This window comes from Gallus gallus, chromosome 2, assembly GCF_016699485.2.
Source record: "Gallus gallus isolate bGalGal1 chromosome 2, bGalGal1.mat.broiler.GRCg7b, whole genome shotgun sequence".
NCBI lineage: Eukaryota > Metazoa > Chordata > Aves > Galliformes > Phasianidae > Gallus > Gallus gallus.
This window is the reverse complement of record NC_052533.1, coordinates 66,246,089-66,270,008: the sequence shown is the minus strand read 5'-3', so window position 1 is coordinate 66,270,008 and position 23,920 is coordinate 66,246,089. Positions and strand designations below refer to the sequence as shown.

General features: G+C 37.8%; 1 protein-coding gene across 23 annotated transcripts in view; it reads left to right on the top strand.

Moving 5' to 3' along the window:
* EXOC2 (exocyst complex component 2) overlaps window positions 1-23,920 on the top strand; it is a 366,065-nt gene that overhangs the window by 332,514 nt on the left and 9,631 nt on the right. For all 23 annotated transcript variants that reach the window (XM_046924334.1, XM_046924284.1, XM_046924332.1 and 20 more), the window contains one exon: window positions 21,855-21,910. In XM_046924334.1, coding sequence (XP_046780290.1) covers window positions 21,855-21,910 — 56 coding nt within the window. The remainder of the gene's footprint in view (window positions 1-21,854; window positions 21,911-23,920) is intronic.

Here is a 23,920-nt window from a genome sequence, read left to right as displayed (position 1 = left end):
TGTCCTTTAATTATTAGACATTTACTTATTTAAAACTAACAAAAAACATATGCATAAGGGAGGCCAAAGTGTTTACACTGAGCAGATTTTAATTTAGCCTATGTGCTAAAGTTTTTACTACTTAGATTTTCAACATGCATGCTCTTTTCATTATGCAAGTTCTGAATGTCAGTAGGAACACTTGTATACAGTGTAATTATACGTTTGTCCCTTTATTTTGATCTAAGGTGTGACTCACTGCTGGTGGTGGAAGGCGGCACGATTAGCTTATTTATTGATAATAAATAGCTTTCATTTAAATGCTCATTTTAATTGCAGTCACGGCATCTGAATCTTTACAAGAAAGTATTCAACTTTAACATGCAGTAACAATGAATTTTTTTTTCTCGAAACATTGTTCTAATTTAATTTATGTTTCTGACAATTAAGAGAAATGTAAGGGATAATGAGAAACAGTATTAATCAGTTGCCAAGTATGTTTTTAGATGATTTTTGCTTTGTGTACACTGAGCAGTCAGCTAGTTCAGTATATGGGGCTTTTTCGCCTGTGTTCATTCTTTGCTCTTCTGGTAGTAGATTTTTTTTTTCTCATTTCATTAATTCTGAGTTTTAATTAAATTTAAAATGCATATGTTTTATCTCAGTCACCTGACAACTGAAATTAGACTCTTCTCTTCTGCATTCCAAGCCTGGAGTCTTTGGGGGGATTAATGGAGTGGTTGTTACATGGAATTTGGACAGAAAAGATTTCTGCACGCTGAAGTTTGTGCAGTACAAGCAAAAGTAGTTGTAGAATGTGGGCATTCAGTCTTTTAGGTTATTAACGTGAAGCACACATGCAAATGTCACTTTTTTCTTAATAAATTGGCAAGGATAACTATATTTTATGTGCTAGATATACAACTGCTACATAAATTTGAGACTATAGTAAGCGTGGATTTGCTTACCACACAGAAGTGGGTGTTTGTTTGTTTTTCTGAGGAATTTAAATACGATGATCCTTCATAATTCTTTTCTGAAATGCTGGCTACTCTGCAGTCTAGCTGGCATTCATTCAAAGTTCACAGTATACAGAGTTGCAGAGGTGAGTTAATCTTAAAATATGTATCTGTGTTTCACTGTATTATCAGACATTTTTTGTAGTATTTAAAATTTCACGTTGCATCGAAAGTTTCAGATGATCTCACATTTTCATTTGAAAGTTGATTGTGTTTTTTTTTGAGAAATTCATTCTGTACTTGGCATAAACTGAGTATAGTAGAGCTAAATCTGAATTTCATCCTATTTGGCATGTTAACAGAGCATTGTTTGAAACATTTCAAATATTTCAAACGCCATTCTTACAGTAAAAGATGAAGTGCATCAGATCTGCTAAATCAAATTTTATATACTTGTCACATCTCTTATCTGTTATTTGTCTAATTTAAAAATCTAATAAAGAACTTGTAATGGCAATAGCCTGATGAAAAGGTACTCAACAGTTAAAAATGAAATATCAAAAGGCATATTTAATTTGTAGTTTCACAGTGACATGCTTGTCAACCCTAACTTTTCTTCTTTTGTTTAATTTGGGGCACCAGCACCCTGCTTACATTTAAGATGACAAGTGCATTTACATCTAAAAAACATTTGGATATAGTAGATTTTTACTTTTTTTAATAGGCAATTACTTTTTGACTGAAATGCACAAAATGGTTTGGTTTGAAATCTCTGTAACCCTTTAGGTTGCTTCTAACATTTCAAACGGATGGTTGAAGAATTATCTTACCAAGTTTAATGCAGATGTGATGTGCTTTTGTGGAGAAACTCTTTGGAATATTAGTATTGTTATACGCAGTATTTAAGTGCTGCTGCTAGTGCGTTGACTTTCATTCCAACTAGCTCCATTTACAGCATGCACTAATAAACTGATATTTCATCAACGTAGCAAGAAAATATTAATAATGTTCTGCATTTACAATCAGAACCTTGTTAGGGTGAGTTCAATCTGAAGTTCTTAAATAACCAGTCCAACATGCAAGCCCTGCGTGCGTTGTAGGACTGCTGTGGCTGCATTTGGTTCACTACACACAGTTCTTTGCAGACAGAATCATGTGCTATAATTTCAAAATCAGTGGTTATCGTATCATAGCTTCTAAATTAATTTTGTAAAAGTTAATTCGGCGATAATTTGATGCTTGAAAGAATAGCACAAATGGCACTGCATGTTTCAAAATATCTTCATTTGTGTAACTTCATTTTAACCTCAAATTTGTCTTCAATTTCACTTTCAAACTTTCACTTTTCGTTACACTTCTCACTTCTGATAACGGTGAGATTTCTTTAACATATTCCATTGATGTCTGAATTATAGATATTAAATATCATTCTTGCTGGTGGAATGGAGTTGAAGCGGTACCTTCTGAGTCACTGGCAACAGTTGCAAAAGATGAGAACAGGAGAAGGACCTCTTTTTCCAGTTTTCTTTACCTACTGGCAGGAGGTTGATTTCTGACTGCTGTAGAAATCACACCAGAAACCGTCCTGTAGAGACATTTCGTTCTCCATATTTATCCTCCTCCCGCATATCGAGTTGCACACGGACTGTATTTTAGTTATCACCTTGTGCTTTTCACACATCTTGCATGCAAGATTTTCTGCTGCTTAATATTTTTAGGCAGGTTTCTAGTTTGCTACTCTCAACAGACTCCAGACTTTACGTGTGCAGGAACGCAGTAGTTTGTGTTTGACAGGCAGAAATGTTTACCTTAATGTTTACAGTTATTCCCTCTATTCCGTTTTCTTACCTTACTGCATGCACTAATTGTTTTATTCTGAGATCTAGTTGAGGCTTTGCAGACACTTTGGTTTTAGTAGAATATGGGATAGTTTCATCCTATAAATTTAGAATGCATTTCAACATTTAAATAGTCCACTTCATATTATCATATTTGCATCCATTTCCCTCTAGCACATCAATGAGTCTTACAGTTCTACTGTTCTGCAAGTTATTACTGTTCATGTAGATCCGTACTTGATCAAAGAGCTCAAAGCTGTTGTCAATAAAGTGAGCTTATTACCAAACATGGTTAGCACTGCATCATTGTGTAATATAAACTTTAGAAAGTCTGTGATTTCTTTTGGAGGAGAAGGGAGCTGAAGAGGGTTTCTTTTTCCTTCAGCACTGCAACTATTTGTAACTAGACAGACAGCTTTCTCTTTTTTCCCCTCTATTTTCAAAAACCAACATATTATTATTGACTTTCAGGTATTTGTTAAGAAAAAACATTGACACACCTGCCTTCCCAGAAGAGAAGAAAGAAATACATCTATGTAAAGCTTTGTCTTTACGTAGTAACTAACATACCATATTGGAGCTGGCTTTGAATTCCAAAAGCACCAAAAGATTTCCTACTGAAAATCTCTCAAGGAAACTGCCTTCTCCAGAGAATGAGGCATTGTGAAGCCAGACAGCTTCTTTAACACTTTCCTTTGGATACCGTATCTTCCAATTTCTAGACAGTTTAAATGTTTGGAAGCTAACAGATCACATAAGATCTGTGATCTTTACAGTATGACAGATAATTTGTTTGTTAAGGGCATTAAATATAGTTTAGCTTCATGTGTTTGTAAGCAAAGTATTTTTACTTTTTTAAGGGATTTGAAGAGATATCTCAATTTTTTTTTACTTTAAAAATACTGTTTTTTACAGGGATTTTATCTGAAGCTTTACGAAAGGTCTGATAAGCTTGGTTCCTTTCATAAGAGCATACATTCTGGTCAGTTTGTGTCCTTAAAAGTTTATGCCTGTTTTCTTTGCTGGTGAAATATCCATCTAACACAAGTGGGTCATTTACATTATCTCATTCAGTTAATAGCTGATAGTCAATAGCTGATTTTCATATGTTGGTTTTAGAAAAAATCCAAAATAATTAAATGAACTAGAAAATGTTTCCCAAGTTAGAGCTCTGTTTAAAAGCTCACAAAGTGTTCTAAGGGCATGAAAAAAAGCTTGCAGGGAAGTGGAAGAGAGGATCTTTCACAGAGGAGGATACAGTCCAACTGCAGAAAGCTTTCTGCAACTGTAATGAGGCAGGAAGCACATTTGGAGCGTTGGCAGGTTGGGTTTGCAGGCTGAACAAGTCAGCAGGAATGCATGGATGGAGTTACAGGAGAACTCAGCCGTATTTCAGATGACTTTGGGAAACAGAACTGAAGACTCAGAAAGGTGAGGGAGAGTGAGCATACATAAAAAAAGGAAAAAAGGCAAAAGCTTAGAACTCCAGTAATCACTGTTACTTGGTTGGTTTTTTTGTTTGTTTGTTTGTTTGTTTGTTTTTTGATTACTAGGCTCTTTGTCTTGTAATCAATTTAAGACATTGGTTTTGAATATGGTTGAGTGGGCTTAGTGTTAGACTGATAGTTACGTACAGAGGCTTGATGTTTATGATGTTCTTGATAATGCTCAGGGTAGTTTCTGCAGCTCTCATTAACTGAGAGGTAATGAAACAACCACAGTGTGGAAGGAAAGTCTCATGGAAAGTAAAATTATTTGTAGTCCCAAACTCTTCAGTGTAGTCCCAAACTCTTTAGGCTTTTTAGGAAGAGAATAAGCTCAAACAACAGATGTTTGTTTCCATGGAACTGCTCACTGTAGATACTTTGCCATATCTCCCATAATACCTGGTAGAATAATACTGGCAGCTAAAAGAGCTTGGAATTACTCTCTTCTTGTAACCTAACACAGGTTTAATGTCCCTTTGGCCTTTTCTAGCCAGAATCAAAAAGCATTCATGCTTGTGCTGTTGCTGCATGACTGTCATTTAGTCTGTGTTGTCTCAGCCTTTTGGATGGAACTATTTTTCTACTATACAGCATTTATCTACAGATATATCAGCAATACAATGAGATATTTCTTTTCTGCTATTTTATATTTAAGTGTATTTATTCTTTTGGAACAGTTGTATTCAATCAGCATGCATTACATTTACCATTTTGAGGGAAGACAAAATCCTGTTGAAATCAAGGTGTCTGTTTTAAAAGTTGGGCTCAAGGCAGGTTGATATTCTGTAGAAACTGATGCTTTAAACTGGGGAACAGTTTAGTAAGTCATATGGAAACCATGTTCCCAATTTATGAAGAGTGTGTGCATGGCAGCAGTGTGATGTCTAGTATTCACACGTGGCAATATTTGAGAAACTTGTGTTCAGTTGTTACTCTTAGGTGACTGAGGTTCTCATTTCTGTTAGTGATTGATCTGTTGTAGAGGTTTGTTTCTGCTGCTGCAAGCTAAGTTACTAAGCTTGCTAAGTTACTTAGCTAAGGTTCAGATTTTTTTTGAATGGAAAGTCACAAGTTAAGACTTTGCTTTTGCTCTAGGAAAATTCTACTAGACTTGTCTTTGCAAAGAGCTGCCAGAATAATGACAAACATTATGCCTTCTCCCTGTATGGTTCCTATGCTTCTCGTTCATGCTTAGAGAACAGGTGTTGATTTTTTTTTATGTGTGTTAACCTTCAGTATGTAGTTACTAATTAGAAACACTCCACAACATTGTGCATTCTCCCCTGATAAAGATGCCTGCTTATTTGTAGTGGGAATCCCTCAAGGGTCGTTCAGGTGTATAGTGATACAGTATTCCCTGTACCACCTGTGCAGATGCAGAGTATTACATAAGCATTACTGTAATTTGCCCTGACAAATCAGCAGGCAAGGTCCAAGAGCCTTGATGTACTTCATAAATGCACTAGTCACTTCATGTTCTGGTTACAGTTTGAAATGGTGTATAAGGGGATTATGGTAAAACATAGAACAGTGAATTCAGGACAAAAGAGGACTGGTAAATATTTTTTAATCCCTAAATATGTATAGTAGTTAAGGATGTTTTGGTTCTTAACATTTTAAGAACACTGTTTAAAATATAGTCTTCAAAATGTACCTTGCCACTGGACAGCTAGCTAGCAGAGTGGGAAAATAGCTATCTACTCAGTAACACTTTCTGCCCTGGAGAGCACGCACATGCATGTTTTTAAGTTGGAAATGTTAGTGTGATGGTCTCAGCTTTCTGTACAAAAATTCTACAAAATTCAGCCTAGAGCGTGTTCTCTCTGTAGCCAAGTTATAAAGCCCTTGAACTCTTATTTTTTTAAGTGGGAAAATATGATAGACTTCTAACAAAACAGCGGACCCACTGTAGTAAAAAAGAAAACATTTCATTAGCTTAAAATTTCTTTACACGATGAATAGCAATTTAAATTTAATGAAACACTTAAACTTTATTGATGTTTGGATAAAATTATAGTGCTAGACTTCAACTGTTGAAGTAATTCAAAATTATTAAAATCCTTTACTTTGAACTGTGAAAAATCTTTAGCTTTCCAGTTATTGTGGGTCACTCCTGAGTCCAGATAGCTTCCAAATGTTACATTTGGACTTGAACAATTTTTAAGGATCTATTGTTTGGGTCATGCAGAGACATTCTTCATTTCAAACCCGTGCCCTTTTCAAAATGCAGTTGGGATTGAGTGAAACTTGGAAGTAAAAAGCTATGAAACACTAACATTGGAAGCTAGTGTGAGTTCTCACCTTCACTCTAATAAATAGGGATAAATAAGCAATCTTACTACGTTGCTGTGTGGTTGGCCAAAATTTATCTCTTTTTTTAACATTTTCCTGGCAGAGGAGTAGGCAACAAATTATTCTTTTCACTGCAGTAACATCTCTAAAAGCTGCTGTGGTCTGATTCCAAGTCACTGCATGTTTAAATGCACCAATAAATAAAATTCTACATGAAATCCAACTGACGGTATTTTTGTCATTAAACATACTCTTGCAAGTAATTCTCAGGTTTGCTGATCCATGTGCATTCGACCTCAGTACATGCTGCAGTTTTAAATGCATACATTGGTAAAAGTAAGGACTGTGTCAAAGTCTAAGTTATAGCTGCCTCTTCACAGTCACCACAGGTTACCATGTCTGTGAGAAAGAAACTACATTTTACCATAGAAATCAAATCTGAGGATTTGGTGAAGTGAAGCAGAGTGCGATCTCCCAGTACGTCTTCTAAGACATCCATCAGATCTGTAACCTGAGGTCTTCCTTAGTATTTCTGCCAAGGCTGCAGAACGTTGCTACCTATTTGTTTGCTGGCAAGCTAATACCGTAGCTTTCATTTTGTTTCTGATTTGCTGAACTCAATTAATAAGGACAAATAAAAATCCTCTGTATCCACAAGAAGTACACATAGGCGTTTTGGAAGAAAGTAAGAAAGGATATTAACAGGCAGTTCTGTGGTTTATTTCAGTGTGATGACTGACAGTTTGCTTTTATTTTTCTTGGAGTTAGGAACATTCACAGACCTTTGCACAATTAATATCCAAAAGTATGGGGTTGCATGTTATATCTGTGCCACATCTTAGAAAGTTTCTTCAGCCTGCTTATTACGACTGTACTATTGATACAATTCAGTGACAGTAGTAGGTTTTTTTTTTTTAATTGCTAAGAGAGATGTGTGGGAAAAGACAGAAGATCTGTTTATCTCATTCCTCCTAGTAGTCCTTTGGCTCAAAGCACAACTTTTAAAGTTTTTAAATAAGAAAGTCTCTTTTTAAAAGTCCATACTCCACTTCGTTTTGCTTGTTTCCCTTTTCATTTACAAAGTACATCTGTCTCGAGTCAGTAAGCATGGGGTATGTTTCACTGGTCAGACAGATGTAGGACATAACTGGACACTAAAATATGAGTGCCTATATTGTTCCAAGTACTTTTTTGTGACATTGGTATCTTTTGGATCAATTGGCTTCAGTTTTTTTAATAATAATAATGTTTGAGTGACAAGCAAAGTAAATTCATAAACATAGTATATCTCTAAACCCATTCTTCGTTTATGAAATTGCTGTCATTTTGCATATGACAGGCTATTATTACTGTAACAGTAACTTCAGGAATTGAGAAGAACACACCATTTCCTTAGCAAGTCTGTTTTGAAAGGTTTTAGTAATTTTAGGTTTTATAAAATCATGAAAGGACACCTTCAGGGTGCCTTAAAAAATGATGTGTTTGAAAGAAATAAATTAATATTCTTGCAGACTATGCTTGGTTTGTGTTAATGAAAGGAAATATTGCTTGAGATTTTTTGATTCAGCTGTTCTCAGTTTTGATAAAGATGTTGATTTTTAGTATACCTTAGAATTAAAGAAACGATTGCTTTTCCCAATGATTTGGTCATTCAGTATCCTTATGGTGCATACAACTACCTTCTTTTTACCGTGAAACACATCTTTCTGAAACTCTCACTTTTTGCCATTACATAAATCCTCCTATGTCGGGACATCTGATAGTAGTATAATGCGGCCAGTCTTCATTGCTGGCTTTGATCCCCCCACTCACATCTCTTGGCATCAATGTGAGCATCTGTAAAGTGAGAGGTGTGCTTGGGATTGGCAAGCACCATGGAAAATGATGAGCTATTCCACTAAGCTGTTTGTAACCTTATATCAAAATTGTGAAGAGGTAGAATTAGTTTATTTTTTCCTCCGGGGCTCATTTGTCAAGAATTTGGAAAATCCTGTAGGTAAATGATAAACAGGGCACAGTACTGGAAAGTTTGAATACTGGCTATCTAAGAACATGGGTATTAGTTTCAGAAGGTGGTAATACTTCAGTATGTACACAGCCCACCAGCTGTGTACTTGCTCTGTTCTGTGGTTTCTTGATTTTTCTAAAGTCTGACAAAACCCAGAAAGGCTTTTAAGCAGCGAAGTACTTTCCTAGACAGTATTCTCTAACCTTATTTCATGAGAAGTGTTGGTGCAGATGGTGCTTTTGAAAATACATATAATTTGTGAGGGCTGCTCTGAAAATGCTACCTCCTGCTTTATTATGTGGGCCTATGACATCAGAGGCAGGTGGTGGTATGGCAGTAGAGGTAGAACCTTCCCTCCGATATTCCAAATACATTTTGTTGCTGTGTGACAGGTGGGAGCAGAGGCATTGTCTGACACAATGGCATCTGACATGGAAGTGCATATGAAGCAAAGGCATGTCACTAAATTCCTCCATGCAGGAAAAAATGGCACCCATTGATGTTCATGGATGCTTGTTGAATGTTTACAGAGACCAAGCAGTGGATGTGAACAAAGCAGGGCAGTGGGTAGTGCATTTTAGCAGTGGCAATAGTAATGTGAAAGACAAGACATATGGATTTTTGCAAGCATGGTATGCAGGCTCTTGTTTGTCATTAGAGAAAACACATGGATAAAGGTGGTGACTGTGTTGAAAAAAATGTGTCTAGTAGCTGAGATTTGGCTCTATCAAACAGTGTTATTGTCCTCTTTGTGTCTGCTGTGGTTTCCATGGAAATAAATAGGAGACATTATTATACAACCTACATATATTAAATACATGTGCTTAAACAGTCCGCCCCCTCTCATGTACAGTACTGTGTCTTGCCTCAGTGTTTCTCTTGCTTAGAGAGATTGAAAACTGACGGACATTCTGCAGCAAGAAAACACCTATTTGGTTCCCACTCTGTGAAATGTTGATACACAGAAGCATCTCAATCCTACGTTAACTGCTGAAGTCACTGGCAACCTTGTCTTACCCGAAACGTCTTCTGTTGATTTTTCAGCACCTTGTGTATTAGTTATTAACATTCCTTGCTGTATCAAAAAGAAAAGCCCCCACATAAAAATTGTTCTTAAGTGGAAAACTAGAGATAATAGGATGTAGAAATGTAATGACAATTATAGAGAGGCAGAGGAAGGAAATCTGTTTGTTTGTTTGTTTTTAAAGAAAAGAATTAGAAATTTTCCGTGAAGATAATGAAGCAGTTTTTGCTTAGGAAGCTGCTAGCAGATGGTAATAGGAAAACTTAAGATAATACTCAGACATGATTAAGTGTATTCAGATGAAGAAGGGGTATTTGTTGTATTTAAGAGTCTTGTACTTGAATTTCATTGTTCAAGCCTATTTTTCCCACTCAGGGAGAACAATGATTTTGTTTTGGTAGTGTATGTCTTCTCTTATAGCACAATTTTGTTTCACCTACTTCATACCAGCTACTTTAAATATCTGATAGTTTGATTATGTGATACTCTTGAGTTTCCCCTTAAGTTGCACAGGCACTTAATTTCAAACAAAAAAAGACTCAGCAGCCCCAACGCTGTTAATGCTGAAGCAGAGGTTTAATTTTTTTCTGTGGGCTGCTCAATCTGTATTGCAGTACATTGTTCTTCATGAAGTGTTTGTTTTCTTAGTCTGTATCAAGGTTGTGTTATATGGGTTACAGCCACATTGATGGGGCAGTTGTGCATGCAGAGCACTGTTTTAACGGCTGTAGCTGTACCAAATACTGTTCCTAATAATTTAATGACAAAAAAAGTCTAGCTTCCGTGCATCCTATATCTCAAGCACTCAGCTAAGCATTATTGATGCTCTTGTTTACATGTAATGATGTGGGTGGACTGATGTATGCTTACATGAAGATGTATGGACAACTGTAAGCTTAAAATTAAATTCTCTTTTTTTGTTGTTGCTGCTGTTTTTGTGTATACACTACTTGTATGGCATAAGATTTTTTTGACTTTTTTTGTCTTTTGCCTTTTACTTTTCTTATTACCAGATTAAAGGGTTGAGATGAGTAATTACAGAATAAAATACAAGTAACTTGAGAGTCTTTATGGTTCAATTCTAAGTGTAGTACTAAGCATCCTTTGCTCATGATCTTCAGGTCTCAGCTGGTAAAATGCCCTTTGCACTTTTTATGTTATCTTTTTGGATTTCAGTAAAGCTTTCTGTACTGTTTCTCACAGTGTCCATCTGGACAAAATGTCAGCTAGACAAAAACAAAATGCAGCAGGTGAGCAATTGGCTGATGAGTCAGGCCCAAAAAGTTATAGTAAATGAACTTACGTCAGGCTGGTGGACAGACCGTATTGGGGTTCCCCAGGGTTCAATTTTAGTGACAGTTCTCTTTAATCTTTTCATAAACCACTTGGATGGAGGACTAGAGGGTGTTTTGAGCAAATTTGCTGTTGGTACTAAGTTAGGAGGAGCTGTTGTAGTTGACTCCATCAAGGATGGAGATACCTTGCAGAAAGATCTTGACAAATTAGAAAGCAGGACAGTCACCAACCACGTGAATTTTAACAAGAGTGGGTGCTGCATTCTGCACCTGGAAAAGGGCAGCCCTGGCCATACATGCAGATTAGAGATTTAGACACTGAAGAGCAGCCTCACTGAATGAAATCTGGGGATCTTGGTCGGCGGCAAGTTGACAGCAAGTTGAAAGCCAGGAAGCCCAGCCATATCCTGGGGTGCTTCAAGCATGGCATTGGCAGCCAGTTGACGGAAGAGGTTGTCCCACTCTACTCTGTACTGGTACAGTTTCAGTGTGAGTACTGTGTGCAGCTCTGGGCATCATGGGACTAAAAGAACACAGAACTATCAGAGAGCATCCAGAGGAGGGCTATGAAGATGAAGAAGGGTCTGGAGGGGAAGTTGTATGAGGAGCAGCTGAGGTCCTGTGGTATGCTCAGCGCAGAGCAGAGGAGCTGGGGGGGGGGCCTTATGGCGGCTGCAGCTCCTCACATGGAGCGGAGGGGCAGCGCTGAGCTCTGCTCTCTGTGACAGCGACAGGGCCTGAGGGAACAGCATGGGGCTACATGATGGGAGGGGCAGGTGGGGGTTAGGGACAGGTTCTGCACCAGAGGGTGGTGGGCATGGCCACAAGCTGCTAGAGTTCAGGAAGTGTCTGGACGGTGTGCTCAGACATAGGGTTCGAATTTTGGGTGTTGCTGTGTGGATCCAGGAGTTGGACTCAATGATCTTTATGGGACCCATCCAACAGGAGATTCTGTGATTCTGGATCACAGACTTCTTCAGCTGTCCCTCAGATCCAGGTTTGATCAAGCAGCAGAAAATTCACAACCATCTCAGCAGGTTCTCTTCTAAGTACATCTTAGTGTGATCTATGCACGTGGGCACAGAATCATTCCAGTTATTTTGGTGTCCTCTTCTTGTAGGTTGATGTTCATGTGTTGATGAAGATACTAACCACGGTGTTGGCAGTCGTTAGAGCTCTTGCAACACCTATCCTTCTGAAACACAGAAACGTTCAGGTTCTTTGGACTTTACGACATAATGTTTATTGTTTGAATTAAAATAGTTCACAAAGTACAAATAATGTAAGTCTTGAAAGCCTTTACGTTTAAAGTTTCTGGAAAATATTTTTGTGACTACCTGTTGTCAAGTATTTCAAGTGATATTCAGCATGTTAGTTACATCAACAGTATCATGGCTGAATGTAAGAGCAAGGCAGCTAATTCAAAACTGTAGTGCTGTTCCTCAGATCTCAAAGTATTTGGCCAGGTCTTGACTCACAGCTATTAGATTTTGTTCTCACTTATGTCAGAACTGCATTTTGAAAAATCATTTTCCCAGACGCTTTACAAATTATTTCTTCTTCATCAAATTTCAGTTTTCAATAGGTATTTTTTAGGTCAGTATTAGCTTTTTAGCACTGTGATTTCTAACGTGTTGTATGATTGTAACTAACATGAGTTATGCAGAGGAGAATTTCAAGTAAGCATTAGTCCTATTCACTTTAATTAGTATGGAGCTAGTATGAACAATAGATTTATCAAAACATTTTCAGTCTTACCAAGAAAGACCCACTAATGAACTATTTATAGCACACTTGTATCTATTTTTGTCGGTGGTTAAGGACTGACTTAGGACAAATGGGTTAAAAAAACAGGAAATGTGGTTAAGTAAGTGGGTAATCTCTCCAGAGAGTTTCCAGTTTGCCTACACGTTCACATTTTCTTCTGAATGTGTTCTGAAAACAACACCAAGTACAGTACCTTGAAATCCAGCTCTGCTTAAAGGAGGGAATGTTTCCAGCAATAGCAGGAAGTGACCTAGAGAAAATTTTTATATTCTTTGTTAAATTTAAATGAGGCTCTGGAGTCGCTGTCTGTTTTTTCTGCTTTAATAGCATTGATGTGTTCATATTACATTTCACTGGTTCAGATGTATCAATTGAATCCATAAAAGTCTGTGAATACAGTAATTGTATCTTCAGTTCCACTTTAATTTTAAATAATGGCTTTCCTTCAACCTCACTCTTTTTTCAGTTATTGTTGTGCTGGTTTGTTAGTAATGCTATGCACATACTTTTTAATAATATAAATAATCGTGTTTGGAGGTAACAAAAGTAGTTCAATGAATCAGACTACGTAAATCTTACTGCGAAATAAAAAATTTACTGACCATACTGATGGTATCAATTTAATTCCTCTAAGAGCATAGTGTCTGTGTTTCTTGTCTTGGAGAGAGCAGAAGCAGTAACATTCACCTTAGGGCCATTCTTTGCACTGCTCATTATTTTTTGACTGGATGTAATTATTAGCTTTTTAAAAATCAATTCAAGCATTATTCAAGTCAGAAGGAGGAGAGAGTATAATAAATCAAGCAGCTTTAGTTGTGGTAAAGGCTGTGACCCGGTAGTGTTCTATTTTTAGAGTTACTGTCAGACATGGGTGTTTTACTGTTGGGATCTTGCAGCGTACTAGAGATGTTTTTATCCAATAAAAAGAACAAACTGTGATTAAAAAAAATATTTTAGTAATTAGAAAAAAATATGCTTGTATAACTACCTTAATTCAGAAAACAGGCCACTGGAAGTACAAGTATTTTAAGCTAATTTCCTATCAACTGTCTCTGAAGGCAGAAACTTGTTGTAAAGAGTAGAAGTGAGCTGCTTTGTTATGTCCATGGGGAAATTCCCAGTCACGTCTCTACTTCTTTTTTTTATCTTTTTAACATCTGTGGGGTGTTGGGTTAGGTGATAACACTGTGTGGGTGGGGACACTTCAGTAAAGTAGCATGACATACTCATGTACAAGTACTACAGTTCATGAAAGACTGATGTCTGCAAACAAGTTAGGCTTCTTTCTATTCCACAGTTAGGAGACTATCTTGAAACCTATAGGCTTCTTGGAAATTAAAAGGCCATTTTTCTAAATGAAGTATTGTTTTCATCGCAGTAATTGGAAATATTAGCTAGCTATTAAGATTGTTTTCAGAAATATTAAATAATTCAGAGCATTCTCTAATGAGGCAAATCGAATTTCTTGTTCTGGAAATGCACAAAGTTCTCATCCATAAGAGAATTTTCATTCTTCCAGTTTATACCTATGTTTGAATTAAACAGGCTGTCAATCACATTAAATTTTCCCTTATTGTCAGTGTTAGATTTCTAAATAGTTTTGAGAAACAACGCTTCAATTCAAATGCATGTTTTATGAGTCCCAGGCATGCTCTTGGTCTCATTGATGGTACACGTAACCTTCTTTCATGTAATCCTGAATGTTTAATTCTAAATCCAAGTTGCTTGTGTATGTGTATATTTTTTCAAACCTAAGTGAAATACTTTCATTTCAAACCGTTTTATAACAGCAGCATAATGTAAAACAATTTTTGCTATACATACTTCGTGTTTCTGTAGCCCAAGTCCTCGAAGTACTTTGTGTGTAAGTATATTATAAATTATTTTTACTCAGAATGCTGCACATCCATTTTTCTTTGGACTTTTATTCTGTGCTGCCTCCCATTTGATTCATGGGATAAGGTGGTCAATGGTTGGAGCTTCCTCCTGCTCTGGTCTCAGGCAGTCATCTATAAGTACAGGAAACCTAGAACTGTTTTGCACATCTCTTAAGGATTTGTGTACCAGGGCATATTTGCACTGATTTATTTAAAATCCTTCTAGCAACTTATGTGCAGACAACATTAACCTCTCTGCTGACCTGCTGTGACCTCAGACAGTGTTTCACTTTTTCATGCCTCTTCCCCCTCCCACCCATTGTCTTACCTGTTTATAGTTTTAGTTTTCAAATAAGATATTATTTGCTTTGAGTCACAAGTTATGGGTAAGGTTAGGTTGGGTAGGAAAGTGAAATTCTGTGGTGTATTTTGGGCACTGGACAACTCAACTTGTCAGGACACTTCAGTTGAGCCATCAGGTTCACGAGAAAGCTCTGCCAAGTAGGATGGGTCTTGCATCCTAAAAAGCATGTAAAAATGAGGTCTGGAGTTACAAGATCTGCCATCATAAAAATAGGCTGCTGTCCTATGGGGTATCCAGCTCTCCCATAGTGCTTTTTGTGTAAGAGGGAGTTCTTGGAGGAAAGAAAAACATCCTAACCACACTAGAAATTGCGCTAGAATAGTTAGTTAAAACAGTTGTTAAATATTGCCTCAGCAGCCAGAACTTGGAGGAAATTTAACTGTTAAAATCAGACTGTTTAAAGAACTTACATGGCTTTGTGGCTATCATTGAGTTTCTTTTTTACTGTGCACTACACAGCAGTGATTAACGACTTGCAATAGATGTTTGCAGGTTTTTTTTCCAGCAGTTTCATGTAACAGATTAAAAACTTAGAGAAGAGCTGCAGGAACTTAACTGACAGTTCAAAGCACTCTGTGTGACAGATGTAAAGTTGCAGTACTGTATTTTTGAAGCTTGGAGATGAACACTTCCAGTATCAGCTCAGTTAAGCCTGGCAATAGGGTGTAATGAAATTGAAAATAATGTGTATCAAATAATTTGAAAAGCAGGAACATTCCTTAAAATGGAGCAGTTGAAATAATTTTCTCTCTGTTTACCTTCCTTTATGTATTGTTATTCTTAAATAGCAAAAAAGTCAGGTATCGAATGCAGGTAGGTACGAAAAACATTCATCTTTCTGGATCGACAAATTCTGTTTGTTGTTATTTTTGAGGAACGTTTTTATCAGAAAGTAATCAGGCAAAAAAAGAAGTTTTCAGACTAATTGACTGTTACTGGCATAACTCGCCGAATAGAACAATAAATTGTACAAATACTGCATACAATTGGATGGCTTTAAAATTTGAAATTGCAGGCTCCCAGGCATCGGTTTTCCTAGCTGTACCAAGTCATGTTCAGGCCTCAAGGCCAGCAAATTCAGTGCCCACTTTTCAGAGGCACTAAAAAGCACTGCTGCCATCAGAAGCAATTGCTTGTCGAAGCAAGTACTGGCCTCCTACTGAGGCCAGAATGCTCCCTGATGCTTCCTAAATTGGTGGCTCTGTGCCTGCCCAAGACTCATTTCTGTTTCAGTCTCTCAGAGTTTAGGTCGACTCACTCAAGAGATCTGGTAGCTGTAGTAGTAAGTGTGTAAAAGGCCATACATTCGTCTTTGGTGAAAACTTATCTGTGCTTTTTAAAAGATAAACAGCCGAGATTGAGTGGCAGCTGAACTGTAGAGCTTCCAGTAAGTCACTTTTCCAACTTCTCCACAGAAGTGAAGCGGCTTTTAATACTCCTGCCTTGTTGTGACTGTGAATTTGCATCAGAACCCTTTTCCTTTCATCCCTTCTTATTCTCTAATCCTCATCAGGTGTGGCGTTTATTGCCATTGAATTGGGGTACCTTCTGACACTGCCTGTTTTCCTAAACAGTTGCGTGCTTTTGTCTTTCCTCTTCCTTTTCCCAGAACAGGCACGGTTAGCCTCCCGGTGCTCACAGCACTGTTAGTTTCAAATAAGATCCCCTTCTCACTAGAGATAAAATATGTCAGACCTAAGCTGCAAACGCACTTTCGTGTGTGTTTCTGTTGCCCTAGCAGGATGACAACTCATTCTTTGAACTCGAGTTTTCTAGCCTGCAGAAGAGGTGAAAAATGTTGAGTATATCCTCTTTTCTTACTCTTGGGATCATTTGAAGAACTGAGTTGGCTTCTGGCACGAAGAAAAAAAATCATCCTGTGGGTTCGTTTGTGGCATGTGTGCAGCTTTTGCTCTATATTTGTGTGTGCAAGTGTTTGCAGCTTCTTTGCATCTTAAAATTACGCATACGACACTGCAGTTCCAACTTCTGCATGCTTATTCAGTCACTTTGGAGGTTTCATAGTAGAATGCTGTCATCTAAGTACTTGGGGGAAACGTAGCTCTTAGAACTGCATGTGGGACAACTGGTAGCACTACACCCTCGGAACATCTCCTGAATGACTCCTGCACTGGCGGGCTAGAAGTTCAGTTTCTGTTAATCTGCAGAACCACAACTCTTCTTCCCTTTTCCTTTTCCCATAGTTCACACAGTCATCCTTGCTACAGCTTTACGGTATCATTAACATTGCTCATAGATGTAGACTTTCTGACAGATTTCATTTGTAAAAAAATTTTAATCGGTGATATAAATTGAAAATTAAGTATAATGGATAAACTTGCTAGATGTTTTACCAGCACAAAGTACAGTGGAGGGCCCAAAATTGGAAGATGCTATTTTAGAGTTTGTCAGCTGTTGTGATAGTTGATGGCTGAAACTGTCCTTCACTTTTACATCTTAAGTCTTCCCATCCATTTTTCTTTAGAGCATTAATGGCTCTTTGTTAATGGAAGCTAGAACTCTCCAGCAAGTCAGATTCTTCGATGTTAAGAATAGAGTGGGAGTGGACTGCATTGATGTTCTAACAGAATAATAACATTTTCCTGAGAGAAATTGCAAGGGCTTGTTGAGACTTTCTTTAACACGTTTCTGTCAGAAGCTAGGAAATGGTATTGTATTTGTGCTTCAATAGTCTAAATAAGTGGTATTTTAAACTTAAGAATGTTATGTTTCACTTGATTAGCCTAATAGTTGCAACCTACAGTTATATGCTGCATTACCTTTCAGTGCTGTATAATAGAACTGGCAGCGTGGTGTCCCAAAAACTGTAATTGCGTGGGCTGCTGAACAGTCGTAGAGAAAGCTGCACAAGAATTCTATTCTAGACAGAGTTTTTTCATTTTGAAATGAATTTCACAACAAATTCACAGTTGGATGCCACTGCTTGTATTTCCACTGAATCATACTCCAGAAAAGTAATACTTTGCTTCAACAAAGCTTGCCACAAACAGTGCAGTGATATAAATCAGAAATTCGATATTTTCTAATTGTAGTTCAAAATATAGTATTGTTATTAACTATGCCTGCAGGTCCTGACATTCAGATATGTTTGGCTTTGTCTAGAAGTGCAAAAATGAAAAAAAATAAATCATCAATAACAAAAAAGGACTGGAGGGGCGGGGGGGGGAATGCCCTTTTTACTCACACTCTATTCAAGATAGAAAACCAACTCCCAGATAGCAATGGTTTTCATACCACCACATATTAAATAGCAAAATGAGGTCAAACCTGTTACGTGGTTACTTTTTAATTTCCAGCCTAAATTTACTGATGGTCCATTCTGTTATACCTCTCTTTGTTGTTCCAGTACTGTTGTTCACCTCAACTCCTTTTCCCTTCTGTCCCTGACTGCCTCTACTTAGTGGCATTTTTGGAGTACAGCTGTACCCTCTCTTCATCTTTGGTTGATTTAGCTTACCAAGACAGGATCTTTGGGTGCTGCAGTTAAGGCAACTACAGCCGCATGTGCATCGACTTGCCTCTAAGCTGCATAGCGTTACTACTGTTATTAGAGCAGTTTGTTTTTAATTCTTTGCTGTTAAATTGCAAAGCCTAAGAAACTGAGGACATCTTTGAGCCTATACTGAGGCTCCTGGTTCTGAAGACGTAGCAGAACCTTAGGAAAAACTCATTACTGCTAGATACTGGAACTGCAGCAAAGAAGTAGTGTTTAAGCTCCCAGCTCACCCTTTTGTCCAGGGATAAATGCAAGGAAAAGGATGCACAATAAAATGTCTGCTTATGCCCTTTCACTGAGGTTTTAGGTAACAACTTTATCTTACAGCTGGGATGAGCTAGCAATGTACAGTAGGTACGCGATTGTCACTTTGTTTTTACTGTAGGTTCCATCTCTATTCCATTTATGGTAATTTATGTAATCTGTCGCAGGCAGAGACACCTAAAACCTGGTGTTGATTTTGCTGACACTAGTATTTCGCATTTGTACAAATTAACAGTACCTAATTTTAGCTCCCAGCTCTGTTACTGAGCTTTTAACTAGTTTTGTTATGGAAGGTTTCTTCACACAGAGGTGATAGGCAGCCTTTACTAGCACTGTCAAAAACTATTTAATTTGGATGCTCGCAGCAGCAGGCAGAATTAGCAGCTCCTATCCAGAGCCAAGCTGCTTAAAAGCACACGAAGAGGCCTGCTACCTCAGGAGCTTTGGTGGGATGGGTGGGAAGCGAGAATTCTTCCTTCAAGCCACATCACCCTCTTATGCAACCCACCTCGTTCAGTTTGTACTCGTCCCAGCTTTTCACTCGCCTCCTTGATAACGCTTTTCCCAGCTCAGCCAGCTGGCCTCCTCTCTTTAGGACACGCACCTGCCCTCCCTGTTTTCACACAGCAGCCCCCCTCTCTGTACTTCCATTGCAGCTCCCAGCTGTACAAGAGTTGGAGTGTGTGAGAGTTGCTGCATTGGAGAAGCAGCAGAGTGGTTCGAGAATATTACTTTGACTGGCTAATGAAAGTGCTCTAGCAGTGTTCAAGTATCCTTAGAGAAAGGGACCGTATAAGCCTTTATCTTGCATGGCATTTGCACAAAAGAAAAACACGCTGTTTCCACATGAAAGGTCCTCCTGTCACAAGATGAGGCCAGAAGACAGCTAGGAGCTGAATACCGCATAGGTCTGCGGACCGAAATCAAGCTTTGCACCCTGAGGTTAACTGCACACCAGCCCCCAAATCTGCCCTGTACCTCTTGATGTGATTTGCATACCACCACTTGGTGCCTTGTGGAGTTGTGTTTGGCTACGGGAGGCGATAGAAATTTTATCCTCTGCGGTATGAAGCCTCTGAAGGATTTAAACTGGGGCAGAGTGAAGCAGGAGAAGAGCAGCAGCAGAGGAAAAGGAAGGGGGTGTTGCATTTCCACACATACCTGTTATCTTTTGGTGTGGTTCACGTACTGGTGTGTAGCATCCTTACTTTGTTTTGCAGGTTACACAGGAGGAAAAATAAGTTTCATAAAATTTCTGCTACTGCTTTATTCCTCCCTCCCTTCCTTCCTTGCTGCAAAAAATTACTAAGATAACAAGAAATTATACGCTTGCAACCTAATGTACTATGTTGTTTGTTTTGTTATTGGTTACTGGAAATGGAAAGAGTGACAGATTTTTCAAGGAAAAAGATAAAGTTAGCAACAAAAGACATCAGAGGCATTTTGGAATATGTTGGAAATGCTTGTTTTTTTTCTTTATTTGCATTTCTTCCCAAGTGAAAGTTGAACATTCTGTCTAAAAAGATTGCGACTCTTTTGTTCGTTCAGAAATAAACAGTGAAGTCGTCTTTGATGCTCGCCTCTTCGCCGTGAGCTTTTGAAAAGAGGCTGTGTTGATGCACAGATTTGGCTGCAGAGTTCAGCTACGTGTTGTCAGCAGGAGTTATTACCCAGCACCTCTCTCGCCACCTTCACCCAGACACTCTTGTATCCCTCGAGAGATCTGTGGCTGCTTCAGAAAGAACCCTCCAATCTGAATTCTAGCCTGCGTCATATCTCACAGTGTAGACATAGGAATTATGCACTGGTACCTCTTGCAAGAGGGTCCTGTTTTCCTTTTGTCCTCCTCTTATAAAATATTTCTCCATAATAATTGTCTAAGAAAGAACATGCGTCTCCTTTTAGATCTTGGGATGGGCTGCGGGAGCAGCATTCGTTGTATAAAGCAAACCTAACCACAACTGAGTTGGTGATTGCGAGATGTTACTATATCCTCTCGTAGAGTATCTCATTTTGATAAACTCAGATACAACTTTTTTAAAGTGATTTTTCATAGTAGGATCTGAGGAAAAGTGGAGTAAGATGAACTAATTAAAAGTTTGCTGTGTAATTTTTATAACAGCGGTGTTAATCACAGTGTGATCTCTGAGCTATGCGGTCTCGCTGGTCTTTGTCCAAGATTCTCATGTTTCACTATAAGTTCAATTTACTGAAAAGAGTGAAAAGGGGTCATTGAATGCTTTCTCATGCTGGACCAGTTGAAATTAGAAGTTGATCTGTCACGTGGATCAGTAACCTTCTAATTACTGTGTTACACTTTCCTTGTTTATATGTACTTTAATGAATTAAATGCTTTCTATTCTATCTTTGCCTACAAAGTGAGTCACCAGAAAAGCAACTGAAGCAAATTTTAGATTGTTGCCCATTTTAGATCTTCCAGATCTGGAATCTAGTTCTGCAAAATTACTCCAGTTCCACAGTAGCACAGGGGGGCTCAGAGCCTGTCCTAACTGTGAAGCATGCCCTGCTGAATGTCCTCCTGTTCAAAGTATGGTTTAAATTGACAGCCATTTCATATGATTGGTAAATAAATTGCCTGACTTCTTCACCTTCCCCTAGAGGAAATTTCTACTAAGAAAAATGTGACATCTTCTTATAAACTGTCATGAGTAATATCTTCTGAAGCACTTTCAGAGAAATAAAAATCCTTGCTATTTCCATCTACAATAATAATATACAGTTGTTTATGTAATGATATAAAGCTATAAAGTAGTGACACTTTCACAATGATTACCGTATGTAAGCCCTTTTCTTCCATTTCCTTAGAATTTACCAAGTTGTAGTGCGTGTTCTCTGCTACAGTATATGTCTTCCAGAAGTTATTTGTTAATGATGCTAGGTCTTTATTAAATTGCACAGCGGTGAAATTGGGTTGCCAGAGAAGAAGACTGAAACAGGAACCTGCTTTTGCTATAGGGAAATGTGCCTTTCTCCATTTGATTTGAAAAAGGAAATAGACTAGTTGTGTGGCTATGGAACTTTCTCTTTCTGCCTCTGATTGCAAAAGTACTAGTGAAAGGGATGAAAAAAAAAAAAAGTACAGTATTGAACAGGAGAATGTTATGACTTTGTTGAGACAACAGAATGAAAGTAATTAATTACCTTTTTTGTTTTTATTTTCAGGTGTCAGAAACTATTTGAAAGAAGCATTAGTGAATATCATCGCTGTGCATGCAGAGGTGAGACAACTTCAGCTTGTTTGCTGCTTACATTCATACAAATAATTTCAGTGTACTGTGCTTGGTAAAGTCTGTCTTTCATACCTCTGAAAATTGCCCATCTGTTGAATTATCTTCATTATTGGTATAAGTGCTTTGGGTTAGTTTTAGCCAACCAAGTATGAAACTGCTAACTTTTTTAAAGGCAGAAAGTGATAAACAGTTCCCCTCTATCCCCAGTGACACTCTGTTATTCATTTTGGAGTACTTTATTTCCACCCTCTGAAGGGGTTCTTCCCTTTCCATACAGGGCAAGGAGAGAGACAGAGGGGGAGAAAGGGATGAAGATAACGCTCACTTTCTCTGATTAACTTTATTTTGCACAGCAAATAGACAAAAGCTTGTGTATCACTTCCAAAGAAATTTTCAATATATATTGTTTGTAGTGAAAAGGCAATGTGTATGTCACATTCTTTTACATAGGGTAAAAAGTGAAAAGCTAAACACAAATTTTTGTAGTCTCTGTATGACACAGCCTTCAAAATACTTAGGTACACAGTGGCTCGTGATAGGGACTGTGTATTAAAATATATATATTATTAAACCAAATTTAAAAAATTATTATTATAAATATTATATAAAATTATATATTAAATATATATATTAGCTTGTAGAGTTGCAGTTATTTGGTCTTTCATGGTAATATGCAGAAGTTTTTCTATAGAGCTTTAAGTTGCAGCTTCATCTATAAGCTCCTTCTTCTGACCACCAAGAGTGTTTCGGATTACTGTTGTTCATGGTGTTAAGTGTTTGTAATTGGATTACTATGTGTTATCAGAAACACCTCCAAAATATCACTAATGTAGCTGTTCTACCTCTCACATATATCTAAAACCTGATACGATTCACTTGAGGTTTTTGTTTTACTCCTTCTTAAATTAAAAAAAAAAACAAAAACAACACAGTACATGAATGAAGAAGTAAACAAAAATACATACCGACATGGCATTTGTTTGTCACCGCAGTTTTTCAGCATAGTTAAAGTTAATAAAAATGAGCTTTTGTAGATTCAGAGCCACCTTCGACTCGTTTAGGTAATGCTGTTAACGGACATACTTACTAAAATTCTGCTGCAGAAAGGCTGCTTTACTGCTTTACTGGCTTTATTGAGACTGGTACCGATTTCGGCCCCAACAGAGTGTTGCTTCATAAATTTTGATACGTGAAATATTGCAGAAATATGAAAATGTGTGTCAAGATGAAACTCCCATTTACACCGTTTTCTGGCAAAATTCTCTTAGGTGCGTAAGACTTAAGTTTAGTTCACAAGGCTGTGAGTTTCTGTAGTTTGAAACAGCAAAAATTAACCATCAGCTGAACAGCAAGCATGATCTGAAGTGGAAAGAAAACTGTTTTCCTGCCTTTGAATTCAAGTTTAACTGAAATCAAAATAAGGACATTGTATTGCAAATTTGTGATGATTCACTGTTGCTGAGAACTTTTTTTTTCCTGGATTCTGTATAGTAACATCAAGAGTACTTGTTAGGGGCACAAATACTCTCTTCTCAGTAGAAAATTTGTACGTGTGTTCCTAGTATGCTGTATTGAATTGCTCTGTGGTATTTGTTGCTGATTAAGATGACCCCTTTACAAATCATTGTGCTGGGTTTTTTTTCACTGTGCTGCTAAGTATGTCAGTTGCCCTGCTTGTGTGGGTCGAAACACAAAGTAGGCTGTGAGTTAAATTAGTATTGGTAACGGTGATATACATAGGTCACTCCGAAAGTAATGCCTCCTATTTATTTCACTGGAAACTGCAACAAATACAAAAAGTACAATAAGACTATTTAGTAGAGCAAATTGTCAGCTAAAAACCACTATTTTTCAACACAGTCATCAGCAGTCACTGCATTTTTGCCAGTGACGAGCACGAGCCTGCATGCCACACTCATAAACATCTGCGCCGACAGAGGTGACCCACTGGCACTGTCACCACTGCTGAAATGCACCACCCACTCCCTCACTGTGCTC